The sequence below is a fragment of the Pagrus major genome, chromosome 4 (genome assembly GCF_040436345.1).
Source record: "Pagrus major chromosome 4, Pma_NU_1.0".
NCBI classification, from domain to species: domain Eukaryota; kingdom Metazoa; phylum Chordata; class Actinopteri; order Spariformes; family Sparidae; genus Pagrus; species Pagrus major.
Genome location: NC_133218.1, coordinates 10888899 through 10913432, shown reverse-complemented (window position 1 = coordinate 10913432; position 24534 = coordinate 10888899). Strand labels below are relative to the sequence as shown.

The window sequence follows — 24534 nt, the reverse complement described above, 5'->3', positions numbered from 1 at the left end:
AGCTGATGTTTCTGAGACACTTTGGTGACCTCATGCCTCTTCTCTCCTTGTTGTGCTGTTATGTAAGACGATCCCCTCATTGTCTCTTTTGGACACAGTGGCAGCTGTTCAGCAAAGTTAAATATTCTAAGCCGTTGAAAGGCACCTTTGAGAGAGCTATGCTAGCAGATTAGCCTGCTTCCAGTCTTTGTGCTATACTAAGCAGAGCATGTCCTGTGTCAGTCTGTACTGTACTGGACACTGAGGTAAAACTGAAATACACCCCTGATTCCACAAATGTTGGGATGCTGTGTAAGGAAAACAAAGCAAAAAAACTGATGATTTCATAATCATTTCTGACGAATACTCAATTGAAACCAGTACAAAGATGTTTATATTTAACTTTGAACTCATCAACTTCACTGATTTTTGTAAATATCTCCTTATTGTGAATTTGACGGCAGCAACACGTTTCAAACGAGTTGTGACAGGCATAGGCGCCGATCCCGTGGGTGCTCCGGTGCTCGAGCACCCACTGGCAACGCTGAGCACCCACTGGCCAATCGGGATGGTCGATCAAAAAAATAAAAATAAAAAATAAAATAAAAAGAGTGAATGATTGAAACTTGTGGTGAAACTGTATCTTTAAAATGAACTGCATTTACTTAAATCGTATTATCCAATTAAAATCATTGCAGCTCTGTGGTGTACACGTTAGCGTAGTCACGTAACCAATTATCGGATGATCGGATTTGGCTGCGGCTAAACAAGAGGCCTTCACGTACACACACACAGCAAAATGTGAAGGTTGGCTGCGTATCGGCGGGTAAAAATGGACAAGTTTGTTATAAGAAAACTAAGTGGAGCTGCGTCTACAACCACCAATGCCCCCAGCAGCGGGGGCGACGGTAGCAGCAGCAGCATCAGCGGCGGTGAAAGGGACAGCAGAAAGTGTCAGCAGGGACGAAAGTACCAGGCCAGCTGGAAAACAAAATTCCCGTGGATTACATATGACGCATTAAATAACAAAGTGTTCTGTGAAGTGTGCTCTGCTGCCGACAAAATGCATGCCCCGTTACCATGTACAGGAGGACATGAGATGGATTCTTACAAGGCTTTTGTGAAAGATGGCTTTTGCAGCTGGGGCAAAGCAATAGAAAGATTTCGCTGCCACGAGAAGTCAAATGTCCATCGAGTTGCTGCTAGCATCACAAGTGCTGCTAATGCCGGAGTTAATGTTGCAAATGCTCTCTCTGCCGCCAAGCAAAAGCAAATGGCTGAAGCACGAACTGCGTTGTTAAGTATTTTTTCTTCTGTCCAATATTTGGCATGTCAAGGACTAGCCCTTAGGGGTCATGTGGACACAGAGTCAAACTTTAGACAGCTGCTCAACTTGCGTGCACAAGACATCCCAGAACTACAGTCCTGGCTCGCTCGTAATGAGTCTAAGTGGCTTTCTCATGACATTCTCAATGAAATGACTGAACTATTTGCACATGATGTCCTACGAACACTTAAAGAGGAGATAAAGCGTGCAGAGTTTTTCTCCATAATCATGGATGAGACCGCGGACATCACAGTCAAGGAACAGGTGTCTGTGTGCTTCCGTGTTGTTACTGAATGTCTGGAAATAGAGGAACTTTTCATAGGATTTTACCAGACAGCTAGCACAACAGGGGATGCACTTTTCAACCTGTTTAAGGATGTACTGCTGAGACTCTCCCTGCCTGTCAAAAACTGTAGAGGTCAGTGTTACGACGGCGCATCGAATATGTCAGGGATTCGAAATGGTCTGCAGGCACGCGTAAAAGAACTGGAGCCTCGAGCACTTTACGTCCACTGTATGGGACATGTGATGAACTTGGTGGTGCAGGATGTTGCCCATAACATTTCCGAGTGTCGGAACTTCATGTCACTCATTCGTGACCTCATAACGCTGATACGCAACTCCCCAAAACGACTGGCTTGGTTTCAGCATTTCCAAAGCGCAGACGGGCCGTCTCTGCGCCCTTTGTGCCCAACGCGCTGGACAGTAAAAGCTGCTTCGCTGCAGTCAATTTATTCAAATTACAGCGCACTACTGGAGTTTCTTGACAACTTGTCTTCAGAAGATAAAGGTGACGCAGGCGGCAAAGCAAATGGTTTACTTCAGCACCTGCAGAAGTTCAGTACATTTTTTTCACTGAAGCTGATGTTGATGTTTTTTCTGCGCGCAGAAACAGCCAATCGCGCACTGCAACACAGCCAGCTGCATTCACAGAAAGCTCTCCAACTCATTGAAATGCTCCGACAGGACATCAAGCATCTTCGTGAAAACGGATATGAAGATTTTTGGCAAAACACAACTGCAGCTGCTGATAGCCTTAACGTTGAAAGCCCAGCCCTGCCAAGGCCAAGAAAAACCCCACGTCGACTGGATGACGGAGGCGCACCATCACACAGTTTCCAGTCACCAGAGGCCATGTACAGACAGCAGTTTTACCAGGTGATGGACACTGCAACTTCATCTTTGGATTGCAGGTTCAGTCAAGCTGCATTCAAACACATGTGCAGTATTGAGGATTTTGTGACGGGAAAAGGTGACTGTGGGAGCATCACAGAGTTTCATGGAGATGATCTGGATGAAGGCAGGCTGACACTTCACCGTGACATGTTCATTGACATAACCAAACAGAGGGGTGTTTGCATAAAAACATTTCGAGATGCTGTGGATTTCCTGAAAGGAGAGCATGGCGAGCCGCTGCGGACCCTGCTGCCAGAACTCACCAAACTGATCAGACTTGGACTCACTGTTCCCGTGACCTCTTGCACATCAGAGAGGTCATTCTCAGGCCTGCGGAGACTCAAAACGTATCTACGCGCCACGATGGGACAGGGAAGACTCAATCACCTTGCGGTGTTGAACTGTCACAAAAACATTACAAGGAGCCGCAATCTGGATGCTATAGCCGATGAGTTTATCACGCGCACAGCTGCCAGGAGGAGCACGTTCCTCCTTAGGAAATAGACAATAGCAGACAGTGGTGAGTGACTGACTCAAAATTTTCTTTCCTTTCCTTAACAGTAAGCTGAAGATGTCTTGTGTCAAAAGCGTGTTTTGCGAATTAATGTAATAAACATAGCTTCATTGTTTCCTTGGTTGTACTGAAAAATACACACTGTGATATTGTAAATGTGCCGAGTGTAAATTAATAGGCTACTGTGTTTTTTGCTTAGGCTATGTGTTGCTATAGGTTACCTTTAATTATACGTGCAAGCGACATAATTAGTGTTACGTTGTGGAAAAAAAAGTGTTACGTTGTGGCCAGTGTGCATAATAGCCTACTGCTGCCTTCAGACTGTGTCGTATTTAGTTGTGGTTGGTGACTATCTATGCAATAAAAGTCAGTTTGAGACAATCATTACCTTGGTGGCATTCATTTAATTTGAGCACCAAAAAAAAAAAAAAAAAAATAATTGAGCACCCACGGGCAAAAACATAAATCGGCGCCTATGGTGACAGGAGCAGCTAAAGACAGTGAAACGCTCTAAAACGCTCCTGTTTGGAACAGTCCACAGGTAAACAGGTTCATCGGTAACAGGTGACAGTATCATGACTGAAAGGCTCAATCGTTCACGAGCAAGGATGGGGTGAGGTTCAACACTTTGTCAAACATGATTGTATAAAGGATGTTACTCAGGTCTCAGGAACACGTTACAACACAGTTTGTGTGTAAATGATTGCATTCTGGCTTTATTTTTGTTTTACACAGCACCATTGTTTTGGAATCTGTGGTGTATAAAGTGAATATTACAAAACACAAGATTTTCAAAAAAATGCATAAATAATAAGGATGACATGAAAACAAGAAGCATAGAGGATCTGTGGGGTATTGTCAAGAGGAAGATGAGAGACACCAGACCCAACAACACAGACGAGCTGAAGGCCACTATCAGAGCAACCTGGGCTTCCATAACACCTCAGCAGTGCCACAGACTGATCGCCTCCATGCCACGCCGCATCGATGCAGTAATTCATGCAAAAGGAACCCCAACCAAGTACTGAGTGCATGAATGAACATGCTTTTCAGAAGGTCAACATTTCTGTATTATAAATCCTTTGGTTGATTGTTCCTATGTAATATTCTAATATTATGAGATACTGTCAGCTGTAATCACGTCTTGAAATATTTCACTTTATGTGAAATGAATCTAGACTATAAAAGTTTCACTTTTTGAAATAAATTAGGGGAAGAAAAAAAACTTTTTCATGATATTCAAATTTTTTGAGATGCCCCTGCACATTACCACAGGCTACAGCATGCACACACTTAGGAACAGTTAAGATTTCTAAAATATGCCAAGAAATGCGTGACTGATTTCTAATTTCACACAGAACAGATACGTCTTATTTATAATTTCAAAGGACTTTAATTGGGATATGAAACTGCATGTGATCATCGAATGGATAAAAAGCGTGAGACATAAGGTAGACTTGTGTTTGTGAAGGCTCATTTTTGAGAGCGAATGTGTGGAGATGTGACATCCAGTGACCCACCTGTGCATAGTGGCCGCTGCAGATCGCAGCCCTCCAGTCGGGCACGTCGATGCAGTCGGGGTGACGGAGCAGCCAGTTGTCCTCTTTCACCAGGAAGGATCCGGGATATTCGCTGACCGAGCCGTCTTTATCATGGAAGATGGTCGTCTTGTCCCCATCCATCTGCATCTTATTAAACCAGGGACCCGGCTCCCCAAAAAACACCCGAGATGTGATCTACAGTAGAGGGATGGAGTGATGTAGGCATTCATGTGAAGCTGCTCATAAGGGGTATTTTGTGCTCTTATACATCACTGATGATTATATTAAAAATACCAAAGCTCCCAAACGCTCTGTACTAATCCAGTTTTGACTTTGGTCAAGGTGGAAAAGATCCTGAAACTAATTTAAAAAAAGACCAATGCTCTTTTTGACTGATTTTCCCTCACTGTTAGTGGTGAGGAGAGCTCAGAATTCTTCCGTCAAAGTTTTTTTTGCACCAAATCAAGTTGTTGTTTTGTTTTGTGTGTTTTACACAGAAGCGGACTCACAGGTACGTGGTCAAAGGTGATGTCAGTGACGTTGTTATTGGGGCAGCTCTGCCACGAGTTGTTGAGCCTGAAGCCAAAGGCGCTGGTGTGTCGTCCGTCCAGCGCTGTGTACTTGCGAAATGTGCAGTTCTGCATATTGATGGGACCGTCGTAGATCTGCATGCCCCGGATAGGAAAATCACTGCAGGGACACACACACACACACACACACATACACAAAACCCAATTACAACCCATTAGCGATTTACATTTATTTAGTGGCCAAGTGAAAAGTAATGTGATGCTGATACAGTTCACTGTGAATGCATGGGCTCAAGTCCCATCTCATTCATTTACAGTATTTTGTAGTCGGCTCATGTTAACCTGGTTTTCCATACCAGATTAAGATTAGCCCTGATCCAGGATTAGAGTCCACGCTTTATTGGCTGACTTTGGTGCACTTTCATCCCTGACTGAAGGCAGTGTGAGGGATTAAAGACTATTTTCCACAGCTGCTCTGGTCTCTGTTCACCAAATTTAGTCTAACAAGCATGTTTTCAACCAATCTTCCAACTTGGAAACACTTACTACCTTTATTCATTTGAACGTACACTAGATTTGATTGTTTCCGATGGTGTTCATCACACCCATTTCTCATTGTCTGTCCACAATAGCGTGACAACTGGGTTAAGAATAAGCTCTTGTTGACTTGGACAGTGTTAAGGGTGGAATCAGACTGAAGTTGAAGAATACAGATTGTAAAAAAAAGGCTTTCATCTCTCAAATATTAATAATAATATATTTACTTAAGTGAGGGAGAAAACCATTTCAAAATCTGTCACTGAAGGTTGCAGAGTTGGTAATACAATCTGTGTGGGGTTTTTCGCTACGTGACCCATTATTAATATAAAATGATTTATTAGTACACATTAAATTTTACTGTAATCATATTATGATACGTCTATCAAGTGTCCTTTTGGCACACACATGCACAATGTCGATGTGACCATTTGACCGTCTGATATGTTCGAGCTCAGACCCACTGAGAAGTGGTGGTGATGTGAGAAAAGAGGAGAAAGGCTAACTGCCACATTCTGTGTTTCTGGACTGGCGTTAGTTAAGTCCCGCCCATGGACTTTGATGAAAAACTGTTCCAGAGGCCTCATCCAATGTTCAGCACTACTCAGCACCAGAGCACTTGTGTTCATACAGCTGCATCAAAGAATGTCAGGCTGAAGATGAAGAATTCACACAGAAGTGTGTTATGTAGACTTGTCTTTCCCACACACAGTAAAGGAATTTTTGAAAATACTGCTGTTGAGACAATCCAGCAGCTGGCCTAGTATGCGTACACATACAAGGAATATGACTCTGGTTTCAAGTTGTTCTCAGCGTTAGACCCAGTTCAAATGGAAACAGAGATTGGAATAGACATACATGTAAACAACAACAGAGCTGGCTGTGTGATGTCTGAGTCGGAGTAAAACACCTTTAGGTCTTCAGCCATTACATGGTTCTCCAGTGTGGGGGTGAGCGGTTTCCTGTAGCAGCAGGGTTGTACTCCAACTGGGCCGGGGCATGGGACTGATTCTAGCATACCAAGTCTGGCTCTCACGCATACCAGCCTCTATTAAACTGGTACTCCACCCAGAATCTATCTTTGGGGGAATCAAATACTTTGGCTTGAAAAGTAGCTGTCAAATGTTCTCAGTCTGATCGTCCATGACGAGCAGCAGCTGCCCTTAGCTTTTCAAACCACTGCATCAGTACGTCTTCACTGTCCATCCATACTGTGAATGTTCTAAACACGTAGTTACATACTGTATAAAGCACGACACAGAAGCAGTGTCTCAAGCCATTACTTGGCAATACTTGTCAGCAGAGGAGTCTGTTCCAGCTGGCTTTAATGTGAGCTGACCACATCCACAATTCTTTATGGACAAACAAAAATATCTCCTTTTTACAGCCAACTTTCAGGCCTCCAGGGGTTAAGTGTTTGATATGCAAAAATCACATATCGAAGTTAAAACCAGGCTAAATTTGGCAGAAAAGGGAAAGGTGTTTAGTCTGTGTTGCATGTTCACTAACAGTGTCTGAACAGCATCTCCTGACTACATTAAAGCTTACATGTGCTCTGGTGCCTTAGTTCTGAGTTTAGTCTAGTTCTGATCGCATTTGGGATGTTAAAAGGGAACATGCAGATTAGTATACAGCATGTATGTTACATGTTCAAGGTTCACTTATCAACACAGGGCTGCACAATCAAATATAAGTTGTCGACCCTTTTAATTATGTTGGAGTGTGGAGGATGAGTTCAGGAGTCTCTCAGCCTGGGGAGTGAAGCTGCTCTGTAGTCTGGTGGTACGGCAGCAGACACTTCTGTATTTGTTGCTCAACTGCAGCAGGGTGAACAGACTGTGACTGACTGGTTTATTTAGTAAATTATATATATTAATATCTGTGATGGAGCTGCTTTTCTATCTCTCAGTGAGCTAAGCTTGTTGTATCGTTCTTCTGATGGTGTGCTCACTTTGGCTCTGCCTGATCATGCTTTGGATACAACTGCTCCAGTTCTTGCAAAACATTTTATAGTTCCTGCACTGACCACTTAGAAACCTTTGGTCTAGCCATGATTTGACGCTGAGAAAGACCCTCAAACTTTCTGAATATTTCTGGGTTTATGTGACAGTGTTAGACATTTTCAACGTGTTCTCAGACTTTTGGACTCCACTGTAACATCTGACAAATGGTCATCTTAAGGTTTTATGGCAACATTCCATTCATCTGGATGAAGTTTCTGGGCTGTAAAACCAAAACAGCGAGCAAAAATAGGCAATAGTCACTTACATGCCACGTGGCAGGGTCCTGCCAGTGAGGTCAGAACCCCCGAGGCCCCAGATCCGGTTGTCAGGCACGGGCATCCCACGATTGTCACTTTCACCCACAAACAAGGAGTTTTTCACCTGCTGATGGGAGCCGTCATCATCTGGGAACGTCCCTCCACTGCACACACAGACAGAGGAAGTAGCAGCAGCAGTGAGTGTAGTGATGGTAGATGTAGCTGCAGCATCAGTACTGTTAGTTTCATCGATCCCACACTGAGAACTGCCTTCTTTATTCAAACATCAGGACGAAGACATTATTTACATCTATGAGAGGAACTTCTCTGTAGAGTAAATACAGCAAGTTAGTCGTCATGACATGACTAACACAGATTACGGTGGGTTCATGATCTCAATGAAATCACCATGGTAACTGTCATCTGGAACATTCAGTGACAGCAAGGTGACGAGCATTGAGCTGACAAGTTACAGAAGCCACAGGCAGAGAGACAGAGAGACAGAGAGACAAACAGACAGACAGACAGACAGATAGACAGGCAGAGAGACAGAGGGACAGACAGAGGGACAGACAGGCAGAGAGACAGAGAGACAAACAGACAGACAGATAGACAGAGAGACAGAGAGACAGGCAGAGAGACAGAGGGACAGACAGGCAGAGAGACAGAGAGACAAACAGACAGGCAGAGAGACAGAGAGACAGGCAGAGAGACAGAGGGACAGACAGAGGGACAGACAGAGGGACAGACAGGCAGAGAGACAGAGAGACAAACAGACAGACAGACAGACAGATAGATATACAGGCAGAGAGACAGAGGGACAGACAGACAGACAGATAGACAGACAGGCAGAGAGACAGAGAGACAAACAGACAGACAGACAGATAGACAGGCAGAGAGACAGAGGGACAGACAGACAGACAGACAGGCAGAGAGACAGAGAGACAAACAGACAGACAGACAGATAGATATACAGGCAGAGAGACAGAGGGACAGACAGACAGACAGACAGACAGTCAGACAGAGAGACAGGCAGAGAGAGAGAGAGAGACAGAGAGAGAGAAAATAGATAATCAGTCATTGCGCCTCACATGAGGCCAGCTTGATGCTAATCAGTAACTGTTTAATGAATGTGTTCATGTTTGTGAGCGTGTGTTAGAACTGCAATGATTGGTTGATTAGTTGTCAAATATTATAATAACTACAATAATAACTTAATTGTCAACTATTTTGATAATCGCTCATTGATTGATTGACTGTCATCATTTACTACTACTGAGCATCTTGTGCTGATATTAATATCATGCCACCACACAGACATAAACAGAGAGCCTTTATTCAGCTGATCATCAGTCTTCCCTCTTTCATTTGCATCTCACCCTCATGATTCAGCACAGGTGAACTAATGATGACTGACCCTCTCAGCCTGTTATAAAAGCAAGCAACCCTGGTATTTAAAGGGGGATGCCACACATTTTACAGAGGGAGATCAGTGTCTATCTGTATACTGCTTCTGGGAGAACTTTGTCAAGACTGAGAAAATAAACTGGATGATGCCCTCAGAGTCTCCTCAGTTTGTGTTTTGAAGAACAGAAAGTTTAGAGATGTAAAATGTAGATGTCACCAGACAGGGAGGCTCTTAGAAAGGGATTTATTCCAGTTACATTATGGGAAGTGTAGGATCCAGTGTATTTGGAGCTTGACCCATTCCAGAAACTTCTGAACCTCTACTGGACAATGATTATTTTTTTAAAGGTGCAATACGTAAGATAGATAGTGATCTAAAGCGTCATGATTTGATGACCTGGGAACCTCAACAATCAACTACCTCTCCCCAGGATCACTTATTGCACCTCTGAATGTCTTAAGTGTCCCTTTAAGAACCTGTGCTTGTCTTTCAGGTCATGTGGGACCTCAGGAATTTGTGACAGCCCAGCTAGCCAAATCATTATTTATGGCCGTGACATCATTTGACAAACTCAACATAGTAAGAGGTTGGTGACGGCAGCTGCGCTGTATCATCAGCTGCAGTGACATTTAAAATGAGTGATCAGAGAGGAAGTCAAAGATGACAGAACTGTCTTTGTGGCTTCACAGTGACTGTGCAGCTTCAGACCAATTATTCTGCTGAGCGACAGTCTGTTCAATCACTGTTCAGTCTCCTCCTGCTCTCTGGTCACATCACAGTGATCTAATGCAGCATTTATGACATGGCTTTTCATTCATGTGTTGTCAGACTACAAAGGTTTGAAATGGTGATTTAATCATGTCTTATAAGTACAACATGATAACCAGCCTTCATTTCCAAGCTGTGGTGGTAAAATCATTGTTTTATAATCGCAACATCATCTGACACAAATGGAAGCAGCACAACAGAATGACAGCAGCTCGGGCTTTATTGACATTTAAAATGTCGAGGATCACATAGAAAGTTAAAGATAAAGGTCATCTTCACTTTACTGGCACACAGACCTCAACCCTCGATGGCCTGCCGACGCTGACAGATTCACACACTTGGAAATGATGATGTTTGTTGCACAGAGGGCTTCAAATATGAAAAAACCCAAACATTTACAATCATACATGAGTTCATGTGCTTGTACATTACGCACCCTGCTTTGTAAATTCAGTTAACATTTCTCACCCATTCCCAGCTCTGTGACCATCGCACCCCAAAATTACTTTTCACACTAAACGCTCAGTTTCCCGGTGCAACATGCAGACTCCCTGTAGGGCCTTTTTCAATTCACACTCCATTCACACAGAGAGGGAGAGAGAGAAAGAGGGCTGTTTGCATTTGTCACCAGTTGATGCAAACAGCAGCTTTTTATTTCTATCCATAGAAGAATGAACAGTGATTTAATAGGGGGGGGGGTCTTACCTCGCCAGAGTGAGGCCAATGCCATTATCAGCAAATCTAAACAAGAAGGAGAGAATATTATTACTGTGAGCACAGCAACAGGCTGAGGTCTCCAGGGAACACACACCCACCCACACACACACACACACACACACACACACACACACACAGTCTGGAGGAGATAAAAGGTTCATTAGATAGGGATGAATTCTCACTTTCATCTCTGTCTTCAATGTGAAACGACCTGTGCTACCTCAAACTCATCATAAGGATATTTAACTACACTCAGTTGTTCCGTGCATGCATGCAGTACTCACTGGCAGTCGTCCAGCCAGACATCCCCTCCTCTCAACCAGGCTCCGTGGTCCTGGTTCTTATAGGCTACAAAGTGGTGGATTAGAGCAGGGACTCTGGGTTTGAAGGGGTCAGCATCCTGGTGGGGGCCATACCTAAACAGTGTGGTAGTGGTAGTGTTGATAACAACATTCAACAGAAGAAGAGGAACTGGTGTATCTGATTACAGAGCAGCCAAACAAATCTGGCTGAGAGGATTCCAATCACATTGTTTTAATGAAGAAGATGAGTCGACAATGTTGCCTACGCAGTCATAATGAACATAAGACTAAATGTTCTTCAGTATTACATGAAATACACACATCAGCATCATGTCCAGTATATGTGAGCATGCACAGTTCCATGTGAATCCCTCATGCATGACTCAAAGCTGTAGTACTCGAGTCTCAAGATGTTTTTCCTCATGAGATCCATCTCACCCACTACTGTCTTTGGTCCCAGTGGGGCTACAGACGCTGAGGCCTCCTGCTTACAGACTGGCAGTGTTGTTGTTTAGTTTGGTGCACTAACTGTAGAAGACTGTTGGATTATGTCAATAAATGAATCAAAGTGCTAACACACTCCATTCAACAGCTCAGCTTCACGACCCTGATCTGTTTCTTTCCTCTCCAAGCAGAGAGAAGGAAAAACTAAATAAATAAATACATTTAAATTCAACACAAATGCTGAATGTACACTCACTCCATTATTCATATACATAATAAATTACTGTTAACGTGTCGTATCTTCAGTGGGGATGCAGTCGAAGATGTTTGAAGAAAAACTCCGCCGACACTGTCTTAGTTGTATAACAAATTTATTACAATAAGTTCAGTATCGTAATCAAGTAACACGTTACTTGGAGAGTCTCCAGCCGAATAATGAAACTCTGCCGACAATATGCAGACAGCTCCTTATATACCGAGCTTGTTTTGGTCAAAAACTTAGTTATATCTTTAATCATATTAAGAGAGGGACAGAAGAACAGTAGAGGCTTCTCTTGTAGGGTGCCTCACCACACTGACCTTCACCTCTGACCCAGAGCCTCCATGGCTCTGCTGCTCTAATTATGTCAGTATCCGGTACCCCTAATTAAATAACCTCCAAATCAGGAAGTCCCAAACAGCAATTAACTTTCCAATATATTCTCCTACTACAAACCATTTGTATAATATGCTGCATCGAACAGCAGACACCTCAAACGCTTAAATTAACGCTCCTTATTTGTCGCATCGCCACTATCTGTTATCTGGCTACATGTAGGTGTGTCCTATGAGGCTACTGTACAACGACTGATGTGATTAAAATCTTAAGGATGATAAATGATGAATTTATTTGCCATCAAGCATTTTGTTCATACACAACTCCAATGACGTATCAAAAGAAGACAGGTCGCCATGACTACGACGGCGACTCCCTGCAATATCAGTGTGTTTCAATGCAAGCTCTCCTACAAAAGTGAACACTTTCTATGTGCTGTTACTTTGACAGTGATGTCTCGGACATCAGGAAGAACCGGTGCAGTTCTCAGCTGCTCCGACAGTCGAGAAGAACTTCAACTTTGGAACAACCTTAATGTGAAATACACAAGCCTTTACCTCATGAAGACTGCTCCTGTCTAAGAGCACACACTTACATAGACTGACTGGACGTGCAGAAGACCAAGACGTAAAAAAAACCCAAATCTGATTAAATGCAACTCTTATTTGATTATGCCAGCTGGTACAGTAATGTTAGTATATCACACAGTACCTTATAACTTAAAATGGGACTGATGGGCAAGTTTTGTCTCTATTATCAATTTGGGGTATTGTCATACCCAATGTCTAATGTAAAATCTGAATATTGTTAAGATCATTATCCATAGATAGGTAACCTATATTAAGTAGCCACTGCCTAACAACGACAATCCAACTACCCATGCTGTCACAGGCAGCAGCAGACTGAGTTTGTCACCGCAGTAATGCAGGCTATGCTAGAAGATGGAAACACAAATCGGTCCCTGGTCTGGTCTGAACTTTCAGCAGGGCAGACTAACGGAGCAGCCTATGGTTCTGCTGCTGGTCTCCACTCAGGAACTCTTTCCATTACAAGTTGCTTTTGACGCCCTTTGAGGCGAGGCAGTCTGTGAGAAGCCTCCTGAGAGAGACAAGATGTCCTCAGTTGAAGAGCATCACTGAACTACTCGTGGTAAGTGACACCCCCACTGCGGTTCTATATTATAACAAATATTTGTCAGTTACAAAACATCAACAGGAAACATGAGCAGCACGCCCAGTGTAATCCATCATGATGGATTACACTGGGCGTGCTGTGACTTCAGCTTGTCATGCAGGGTATTTGTTTGTTACAGGGTGAGGAGATTTACAGGGTTCTGACCTGGCGCCGACCAGAGACAGGAAGGGTCTCTTGTCCTTGTCATTTGCCTGGGTGGTCTTTACTCCATTATCAAGGATCATTCCAGCCTGGGACAGGAAGAAGATGAACAATATGTCAAGCAGTAAAAAAACACCAAACACAAATGATAAAGAATAAATCAGTATTAGAAATAAGTTGTCCCTGGGTTGATTTACACATAACACAGACTGTTCATAGTTTCTACCTCACTACAACACAGTCTGCTCTCCATTTTTAATGTGAAATGAGTCTGAATAAAATATGAAAACACTCGACAGCCAGCTGTCAGAAGCTGACCTTTTAGTTGAGTTGAAACCATAATTTGAATGTTATTTCCTCCCTTCGTGCAGGAAGAGTTTAATTTTGACAGCAATAACTCAGGCTCAGTAGCAGAGGACTCACACTTTTTCTTTCGCCATCCTTTTCCAGACACATGTTGCACACCCATGTGCAGCATCAGGTCTGAATTAGCAGCAGTGCATTCAGATTAAATCAGCTGCAGCCACTCTCATTTATATCATCAGTGTCACTGAATATCCTGCTAAAATATGTGGCCCTGACAGTGTTTGTGGTAGATTAAATGGAAGCCGTGTATCCATCTTGACCTGCCCGCTTCTCACTCTGGTGCTAAAATGTACGAGGGGAGCTGTGAATTTGTTTTATAGCTTCATAAAGGGAAATTGTATCTTTAAATAACCAGGCTTGTGTGTGTGATGGTTTAAAGCTGTTAAGGGTTTTTTGACAATAACAGGGCAGACAGACTCCAAATATACTAACTGCTACACAGCCCTGCTACATCATAGATCATATATCATATCATAGATTCATCAAGCTCTTACAGCTTCAGTAAAGCCTTTAGTGTGCTGTCTGTTCATTGTCTTTCCAAAGCAAAAACAAAAGCAAATCATTAGCATGCTGGCTACACTAGTTACCCACCACAGCTTCCACTACAAAGATTTAGTCTGTCATTAACAATAAGATTATATGTGGGGTTACAGGTTACATTCAAAATAAGCCTTGTTCAGGACCGATACTTCCACTGTGGGAGCCGGTCTTTTACCTGGATGCTGCTAACTCCATCTGGTTTTAAGATGGGGTACAGCACTTTGTCTGAATGGCCACTTTCCATATGAAGTCAGTGAGCACCGCAGAGTTTAGTGTGTTTCAATTCTTTATCTTTGCTTCTGACCAGTTATTTCTGTTATCAGTGTCTTTGGTCGTTGTCTCAGGGTTGCCAGGTGCAGCTTGTGCAGGAGAAGATTAGATTATCTTGCAGGTCTAGAATGGTGTCTGTCTTAATTCCACTGTCTCTAGGGACACTGTCAATTTGTTTGGTGAGTGTTTTAACAAATGTCAGTATTGAGTTGGACAGGACACTATCCCTGCTCTCATCAGTAGCTCCTCTGTGTCCATGGGTGAGTCTTGTTTTTTTATTCTTGGGAGACTTGGTGGATGTGTTGCTGGCAGCATTTCCATTTGTGTTGTCTTGTTGAAGGTGGTGGCGATCGATAAAGGCCTCCGAGTCTGAGTAGGAGGTTGGTCCAAAAAGAATGTCAGGGCAAGCCTTTCTGTCTGCAGCTAGAAATAGGGTGTCACCACGTTCAATCTCACCGTCGTCACACACCTTTTCATTTTGAAAGAGCGATGGTCATTGGGAAGCTCCAACACTTGACTGACCAATGGTAACTTCATCACACGTGACAGACTGCAGCGGCTGGCCTAGCTTTGCTGCGGCCCAGCCAAAGAGTCAGCAGAAGATGAAGTTTTAACCGACAGACTATAATAGATATAATTATAATAAATACTGGTCACTGTTTAATTGGTGACCAGCTGCTGGTAGCAACATTTGTCATTTCAGTCTGAAAAGCAACAGCCCTTGGTTAAAAGCAAGAAGCCTGTTTTGTCTACTTCTGTCTAAAGTCTAGGAGCCACTGTTAAAAACAAAAGCTACAATTTAAATGAGCAAATCTGCCACTGCTGTCATTGCAAACTTTATAAGCACAACTGGAGTGGAAGCTCGTCAGGAATAGCAACACCGATGTGGAAGTTTGAAAACTAAAACAATAAAGACAATAAAGGGTTGGATATGAATTCGAGTAGGTTTGGCAGTACTAGCAACCACATTACATGAGATGATTTCAGTATTAGAAATATTAGATAATAGAGCTTTGAAGCAGGCTCACACACTCCATTTAGACATAAACTGGATATCAGTGGCTTTAAATCAAGGAGGAATGTAAAATGTCACCTATTGGAGCTTTACACCCCTGTAACTCGGCTGGAAACTAACACTAACAATAACACTAAGTTTTTACGAGCCCTTAGTGCACAATACCATAACTCTTCCTTTGATAAATAAATAAAATAGTCTTAATGATAAGAGCCATCCTCAGTCAGTTTGCTGCTTCAAAACAAATCCAGCAGCACGGTGCTGCAGCTCTGAACGGCCAACCTGCCAGCCCTGACACAACCTCTTCTCTCACAAACATCCGGAGCGGCAGCCTGACATGAGTTATGCTCCCATTAGGATGATCCAAATTAAAAGTGAAGAAGGGAAGGATAGAGTGAAATGGGAGAGAAAAGAGATCACTGTTGGGGGCAGAGAAAGGAGGGAGATAACAATAACACTTCCTCTCCACCAGCGCCTCATAAATCTCTCTCTGCTCGAGCTGCGCTGGGATCAGCTTGATGCGCGGGCGCCTCCACACTCTCTCCTGTCCTCTCCATCTCATCCTTCTCCTTTGGCTCACTTTGCTCTGTTTCTGTTGTCTGGCCTGATTTGTGTTACCCTCACTATTCACCTGTTGCTCTCCCTCTCTTTGTCACTTAGCAGGTCACACTCTACACTGTAATCTTGCTTTTTTCCCCTCTTAGCTCTCAGTGAAGCAGTGTTTGACTAATACAAACGCAAAAAACAACACCAATAAATCAGTAATGAATGTTTAGGTCATTGTGATGTACGGACTTGTAATTATAGAAAGCCTACACTGATATTGTAACTGTGAGACGTTTAGTTGAACTGGTGTCTTCATGCTCCCTCAGAGGCTTTGCTCCCCAAGACTGAACAAAGGCTGAACATTTGGAGGGTTTTTATAATTTCATCATGGAAATAATTTAAATAATTTAGTATTACACTCTGATGAAGCTGAGAGTCTCAGAAGAGATAGATCAAGAAAAAGAAAAGCAGCAGAGACAGAGATACCCTGACCTTTGGTCCCTGGTCGGGATCAAGCTCCATAAGCCCTCGATCATACACTTCCCATGATGTCACAGTGACATCCCAACTTGACCTTCTTTGCCTTGTAAATGCCTCAAGTCTGTATCTGTGTCAAAGTCACACCTCTAGTTAGTCTAGCCCAAACTGAGATAACCCTGATGTCATCATTGTGACATCATTCAGGTCATTTTACTGAACTTGCAGTTTATTTAGAGCCAGACTGTGTTCGAAAGGCTAACCACGACCAGTAAAGTGATGCTGATGTTGTGTTTGATAGTCAGTCAGTATTGTGTCCTGTAGAGGCGTCAGGTAAATTGGATTACTACATATCCTGGTGAAACATCCTGATGTAAAGAAACCTCAGCTTCAGTGGGGCACACTGCACACAGCAGCAGACCAGTGGAGGAGAACGATACCAGGAACACATCTGTTCCAGTTGCCTGGTGCTGCGATGGTTTGCTGAGGGCTGGACGGGGCAAGTTGCTTTTAAGAGCCCAAAGTATTGGAAACTGTGCCACAGTCCATCATTGTTATATTCTATATGCATTCACAAACTTTCTGCCTTTAAAATGATTTAACCCATGTATGGACACATGGCCTCGCTCCTGCCCACATCATAGATATACATATGCCCTATTAGCCAAGCTGCTGCTGCTGTCTGCTTGTACTATTTTATGTTTTCTTGTTTTTATGACGATGTGCACTGTTGTTATTTTGTTCTGTAAAGCACTTTGTAACCATGTGTTGAAATGTGTCAAACAAATAACGTTTATTATTATTATTGTTCAGAGGTGTTCATAGGGAGGCTGCTGATTCGCAGTAGTTAGCAGTTACTTTAGCAACAAGTAAGCTACCTATTAAAGCTAGAGCTGCGGCTGAGCAGCCAGAGGAAAACCAGAAATATAAATATGATCCAATTTCACCCAAATCAGTGAATAATGTGTTTTTGTCCAGTAATCTGTGAGACCGGTCCCCAGAAAAAAAACTCTGCTCACTCTGGCTACGTCCTCTTCTGCTCACTCTGGCGACGTCCTCTTTTTGGACATCCATGGCAGCGTCACAAAATTAAGAAAGCCTTTATTGGATGAAAAGTTTGCGTACGCCCTCATGAGCGGCATGAGTTATGAACATTTTTAAAATCTTTTTCCGGGAAGATACAAACTCTAATATACCATTAAGAATAGTATTGGGCCTGATACTGACATAAACACTTTGTGATAAAAACAACTAAACATTGATTTTCACTTGATGGATACTTTATGTGTATTTTATGTAAATGCTGTTGCTGAGTGCATGCCTCAGTGTTTGCAATATGTAACTGTGGTGTGAACATTTTCTACTGGCACGTCTGACTGCTGCTTCAGGTTCTGACTACTCTATGTGGCTCTCCTCCCCCCGGCATGCGTCCGTCCTCAGACTCACCCTGTAGTTGGAATGGGCTCTGTTGTTGGTGAACTGGCCCATAGGTGTGTGTTCAGTGCGTCCTGGGGAGTACTGCCCCTCTGAGGGGCCAGTGGGCACATGGTGGAAGATGAACCAGAAACCTGTTTCCTGATGGAGCACACACACACACACACACACACACACACACACACACACAAAGAAACTGTCAAGACGTATGTTTTTAATTAGAATAAATGCAGAACACAAAGAACCCGTGCACACGAGTAGATTTGTGTAGATCTTTTTGTTCATACATAAACACGTGCACACTCCCTCACACACATAGCCACAGCCATCACTGTTTGTTGCCCTGTCTGTTTTTGTGTTGTTCTTTGCAGGTATGCAAATGAGAATAGTTATTACATTGGTGAGGATAAATGAGTCTCCATTCCACCAGACGTACCCTTGTGAAATCCCAGAAGTATGATCATAATTGGCACTCTATCATAGTGAAAGTGCGGCAGTGCCTCTGTCTGTTGTCTACTTGATTCTGAAGTTAATAGGAGTACACAGCCATTAATCTGACCTGGCAACGTGGTAATGAGACAGACCTCCACCTGGAGAGAGATGGGGGGAGAGAGGTGGGTGAGGGAAGAGAAAGTGAAAAGTAGAAGTGAGAAACTCACCTCTGAGCCTGCAGCAGCACAGTTGATGAGGTTGTTATTGGGGTTGGCGATCCAGAAAGTCGAAGTTGCGCTACAAAGAAGGAGAGTGGGAGAGGCAAAAGAGAAAAGAGTATGGTTATTGGATTTCATGCAAATGGTTTGAAACAGTGAAGTAGTGGTGAATAAAGAAAGTAAAAACACAGTAATGACAGTAACTGAGGGACAGAAAATGACTTTGTACTCACAACAGATCTGTTGGTACACAAATGGACTACTAATAATAGGTGTAGTGCTGCTGCAAGTGAGGAAATAAAGTGTCCACAGTTTGCACAATCTGGTTGAATGTTAAAATATTAAAGTGATGAAATAATAAAACGACTTTGTTTTATGCCATATTTTGAACAAAGGTTGGCATCTTGTCATCAGCAAAGCTGAACAGCTCTGCATACACAACACATGCGTACAGTAACGTCCTGTCATTCACTGTGTGTGTGAGGGCCGAGGGGCTGCATTTCACCGACCTACACACTCAGAACAACTAACTAAGAGTTACAGCAGGAACAGAAGCAGCGACTGTGTTTAGAGCCAACAAACTATCAACCTATATCCATTTAAAACATGACATGTTCAGGCTTTGTGCACAAAGTCAATCAGGAGTTTCTGCTCTGACATATCCAGTGGCAAAAATATTCACAGTGGGACAAACATTATGCTGAAAGTAACAGTGCACAGCAGCAGCTCTGAATTAATGATCAGCCTACCTGCTGCATAAATGACACTGTATACCTCATAATCATGTTACCATACCCACATTTGGCACTATGGGAATAAATATTTTTATCAAGGCTAAGTTTTCATCAATTTTCTGTCTTGAACTGGTGGAAAAAGGCTTCCATAGGAAGGATCATATCAGGGCGATAAATAAGTCATGTATGAGAGAAGTCCGTCTCTTCTGGGTCAAAGTGCTGCTAAAGATTTTTTAATAACAAGATTTTCGAATTCCTTTTTAATGTTGCTCCTTCTAGCAGGCCTACGCATGACCTCAGTATTAAAGTATAAAATCCTGGCTTTAGCCCTGCAAGCAAGAAAATGTTCCACCTTACAAGATGCTGGTAGACGTGAACTAATTTTTTCACCCCAGTTTACAGCTCGCTGACATTAACTAGTAAGGAAGAAGGCAGAAAAACATAGAAAAATGACACCATCGGCGTAGAGATTGGTTCCCTATAAGCCTCGCTTTCATGTGCTATTCGGTCTGTCACATGACATTACAGCTTTGGTTTATGAAGTAACAGATGCTTTTGGGCACTACATCCCACTCTTCTCTTTACTTTAAGTCTGTATTTAAAGAGTGAATTAACAGTCATGTATTTAGAAAAAGGGAACCACAGCATTCTCTCTGGCTCCCTCCACTCTTTTTTTCTTGTGTTGTTTACATCCGTTGGACATCCAGGGAAAAGCTCTGCTGACGACTACAAGAAGCTGCACTGTTTATTACACCCCACAAGAGCTGGACTAAAGTATGGATGTGTTATGAAAAGGATACACAGCATTCTGAGATTGCACCTTATCATTTTCATTAAAGTTGCTTATCCAGAGCGTACGCAGTCATTTCTTCCTGGTTCAACTTTGAATGCTTAGGCACAAGTGTTTAATCAAATGTGTATAAGTGGACATTCTGGAGTTTACTTGAAAGGATAAAAGTCCTGCTCAAATTTCCACAACAATGAAAATATCATTTCAGCCTAGAAAGGTGACAAACTCATTTGCAAACAAATTGTGGCAAAGTGGATTTACTCTGCTACATCCCTCATCTTGACCTATCTGTTAACCTCTCTTATCAGTTATGCAGCCTTAACGAGGACAGTCGCTCCTCTACCCATCACCCCCTGCTGCAGCTCAGTCTGGATGAGAAAGGAATTAGTTCTGGTGTAATCAAGGTCTCAGCCAGCCCCAGTCAAGGTTCAGGCCCCCGCAGGCTCCTTGATGTGTTTTCTGTCAGAGAGGGTATGAGGGAGGAAGGTCCAACACAGATTAGGAGGAGAGCCTTTGAGCAAGGCTTTGAACGCCTAACAGCTGTGCTTTGTGGCAGCACCATCACTCCAACATCTCTCCACCACAATGACTGCATGTCTACAGGTCCTGTGTTGGCAGGTGTGTGTCTATTGAGGTGTGTGCAGGTGTGTATGTTAAAACAAAAACGAAAAAAATTGGAAAAGTTTAAGGATTATGAAGGGGATTAACAGAGGAGAGACAGAAAGATTAGATACAGAGTAAAGGTCACACAAACTGGAAACATTAAAACACACTGTCACACTGTAACATGGATTTGACTTGAGGGAGGAGAAACTACAGTCCTTCAGCTGATTCAGTTTCCATCGAGGGAAACATTTCAGGTTATAATGACAGCTGAATAATAAATAATTGAATAATAAATAATGAAAGTTGAAGAGGAAAAATGCAGAAAAAATAGATCTTTAACTTAGAGAACATTTAACTGGTTATGAAATGAGCTCAATTTAATACTGATGCCTCTATACGACCTACATACAGCAAGAAGATGGGCTATCTCTTTATAATAATTATAGGTATTCATAATGCCTGTCACTGGGCCAGATTCTGATTTATCTGTGTTGAATAAGTCATAAAATGAAAACTACTTTTTTAGTGCTGAGGATGAATTGAAGGCAGAGGTTGCTTTAGACTTTCGGAACAATTCCGTCATAATCATTCATTACCCCCATTTTCATTTTTTCAAACTCAAACTTTCCTCCTTGTCCACATGGACTGTAACTTTGTGCTCACTTATGCGTAACCAAATGCATCAAGGGAGATTGCTACAGAGGTGGATGCAATTACTACATCTTTGCCTTAAACAGACAGCCTCTTATGGCAGAGTTTTGAAGTTGATCCCGCATGTAACAGGATAAATCCCGCAGCATGCTCCCAGTCAGCAGCTCTTCAACGCACCGTCAGAAACCTGCATAGCGAGGAGGGTTTTCAACGGGTGGCGTGCATGTTGTTATTGACAGTGTTGCCTGTGATTTACTATCGTTACTGTAGATAGCCCTCAGAGCTCCAGTCTGGTGAAAAGATGGACAGCCTTCAGATTTTTACATCATTGTTTAAAAAATAAATAAAGATCAGACAGAAGTATTTGGTTAATGGGACCTCTGACTGAGCTGGACTCGGGACAGGAGCTGCTCTGTAGTCTGGTGGTACAGCACTTAAACAAAGTTGACTTTGTCTCACTTTTGTCATCTTTTGTCCACAGTGGCTGCCAGAATCAACAAAAAGTCAAGTTCCTTGTAGTAGCTTTAATTTAACAAATCAGCTGTCATAAAATAATCCTACAAAGTTCCAATCAAAGACCAGATGTTAGAAACCTGAGTGACTGCTGTGCATTTAAATGTTTCAAATCATAGAAAAACACATTTTCTCATTTACCACTAGTGGCATCCCTCATGTTTCCCTCAAACTGTTGAGCTGATATTATCAGTTGTAATGACAAACAAATAGTATTACATTTGAAACAAATAGAAGTAACTGAAGTACTTTGACTGGTGGTCAGAGACTTTCAGAACAAAATGACCTTCATCAGTAGAGACAGCTAGAGGGAAGAGGGGAAATATGTTTTAATGCCAAAAATGACAGGGAGCAGTTAAGTGCCCCTGTAGCTGTCAGTGTGCTTTATTCCCCCCCATACCTGCAGGCTTCATCCTCACACCCACAGCTTTGCTCTCATGGTTAAATGACTCAGACATTTCCAGACAAAAGCTGCCGCCTCATGACACAATATTTTGACTGCTGGCTGTCAGAGAGGATCCGGACATGGACACCTACCTGCAGCAGCTCACTCTGCTATGTATTAGTATGTCTAGCATAGGGGTGCACAGTGAGCCACGGATAGCTGAACCTTGGTATCCATGCAACACAAATAGTGAGCGGACACTGACACTCAGTTTGTGTCTGTGTGTTCCTGTAGAACAGACCTTCATCTTCATGCTGTCCCCATCACAGGTAACATCACTTGCTTTTACACTTAGCCCTTTTTGTTCATGTCTGCATCTCCCTCTTGGATTCTAGATTTTTAAATAGTGAATTATTGTTGGCTCTTTTTTCTTTTAAATGATATTTCTACAACACAACCTTCCAGCATAGACACCTCTCTTGAATATTTCCTTTTTTTATATATAAATTCTTCTGCACCTCAGAAAGCAGCTTTCACACATGCACCAGGCATTATGAGAAAATCAGAATAGTTCAGTTTGCAGGTATGTGAGTGAAAGCAGCTTAGGGTAATGAGTATGAATATAAATGGAAAATATACAGTTCATCTCCACAGCAGCTTACCACATAGAGGCACTACACCTTCAACCCCCACTTCCCCCTCTCCTCTTTTCTTTTGCTTTTCTCTGAGTCTTTGATTCCCTCTCTCTCTCTCTCTCTCTCTCTCCTACACCCTTCCTGACTCTGTTGCTGTTGCTGCAGGTTAACCAACTTGTGGATTTCACAGAGGTATACTTTAATTTTAGGATAGACTGCCAGAATTTGAATGAATGTCAAATACAGATAAGAGTGCAGCCTTTTTGCCAGACAGCGTCAAGTAGCATAAGAGAACTCTCTCATTTAAATCTGTTCATCATTAAAAAGTATCCAGTAGCAAAGACATGGGTTGTTTGACTCATACGCCACCGACCCGGACACCGACCAAACTAATGAAAACAGCAGGGATATACAGGAAGTAGCCGTGTGTCCATGAGAGAAGTGAAAAGAAAAGCTGTGGAGGTCGGGTTAGTAGATGGATGTGTAGCTTGCCTGAAGTTCTGTCACAGCCCTTGAAATAATGTCTGCTGTCCTTCTAACCATACTCACAATCTCTCCCTCACCTACACCGTACAATCACTGCCATATGCAGATATTGTAAAAATAAAGAATTTTGCATTGAACATTAAAACCAGACGACAAGTCTACAGCCATGCTAGCTGAATGGTAAAACCAGTGGGCTTACATGTGCACAGTGATAATGCTAGCATGCTGATGTCTAGCAGGTAGAATGTCAACCATGTTCACCATGCAAAAACACCCTCATACCAAAACGACTGAATGGGTGAAGGAATACTATTACCATAGCAGCATAACAGTGACACACGTACCGGACCTTCATTGTCAGGTCACAGTTTGGTTCGGTTTAGGCAAGATAACCAATCAGGCTCTCAGCATCTTAGCTTATTCTGTTAGCCTTATTTAGCAGCTATTTGGTTGAAAACCAAATTAGTGGACAAACTGAAATTTTGACCTGATGATGGCACCACATGAAAGTTCAGGGGATCTCCTTGATTATAATTTATAATTTGGGGATCATTTACGTTTGAACCAAATTCCAAATCAATCTATCCAATAGTTGTCGAGACATTTTGATAAAAAGCAAACCAGTCAACCTCATGCAGGTGCTTGGGGAAGAGCAGGGGATCACCAACCTCCAGATTCATCCTCTGAGGACTTCAGCCTCATTACAGAATGACTGAGAACCTTCATCAACAGTTCGGACATGTTTCCGATATGAAGCTTCGGGAATCTGTGCAAAATTCCACAGCAATCCATCTTACAGATCCTTGCAGCGTGGCTGCAAACTTCAACATTGTTTTCAGCCAAGCTTAATGAAAAAGCCATGAACATTTTAGTGAAAAAGCTTATCGCTGGTTATTAAAACCAGGTATGATGATGTATGAACGAAGACCTTTTTTGTGTGATTGTGCCCCCCCTCGCTTTTCCTGTCACTCTCCAGCTTCAGGTCTTATATCAAAGAAAGCCA

At 42.6% G+C, this 24534-nt stretch overlaps 1 protein-coding gene across 1 annotated transcript in view; it reads right to left on the bottom strand.

Moving 5' to 3' along the window:
* The window catches only part of cemip (cell migration inducing hyaluronidase 1), a 106553-nt gene that overhangs the window by 14302 nt on the left and 67717 nt on the right, over positions 1 to 24534 (bottom strand). Inside the window, exons 14-21 of the mRNA XM_073465266.1 lie at positions 18741 to 18810; positions 18094 to 18222; positions 13437 to 13522; positions 11042 to 11173; positions 10746 to 10781; positions 7873 to 8028; positions 5047 to 5227; positions 4517 to 4732 (exon numbers count right to left, since the gene is read on the bottom strand). Of these exons, the coding sequence (XP_073321367.1) occupies positions 4517 to 4732; positions 5047 to 5227; positions 7873 to 8028; positions 10746 to 10781; positions 11042 to 11173; positions 13437 to 13522; positions 18094 to 18222; positions 18741 to 18810 (1006 nt within the window). The remainder of the gene's footprint in view (positions 1 to 4516; positions 4733 to 5046; positions 5228 to 7872; positions 8029 to 10745; positions 10782 to 11041; positions 11174 to 13436; positions 13523 to 18093; positions 18223 to 18740; positions 18811 to 24534) is intronic.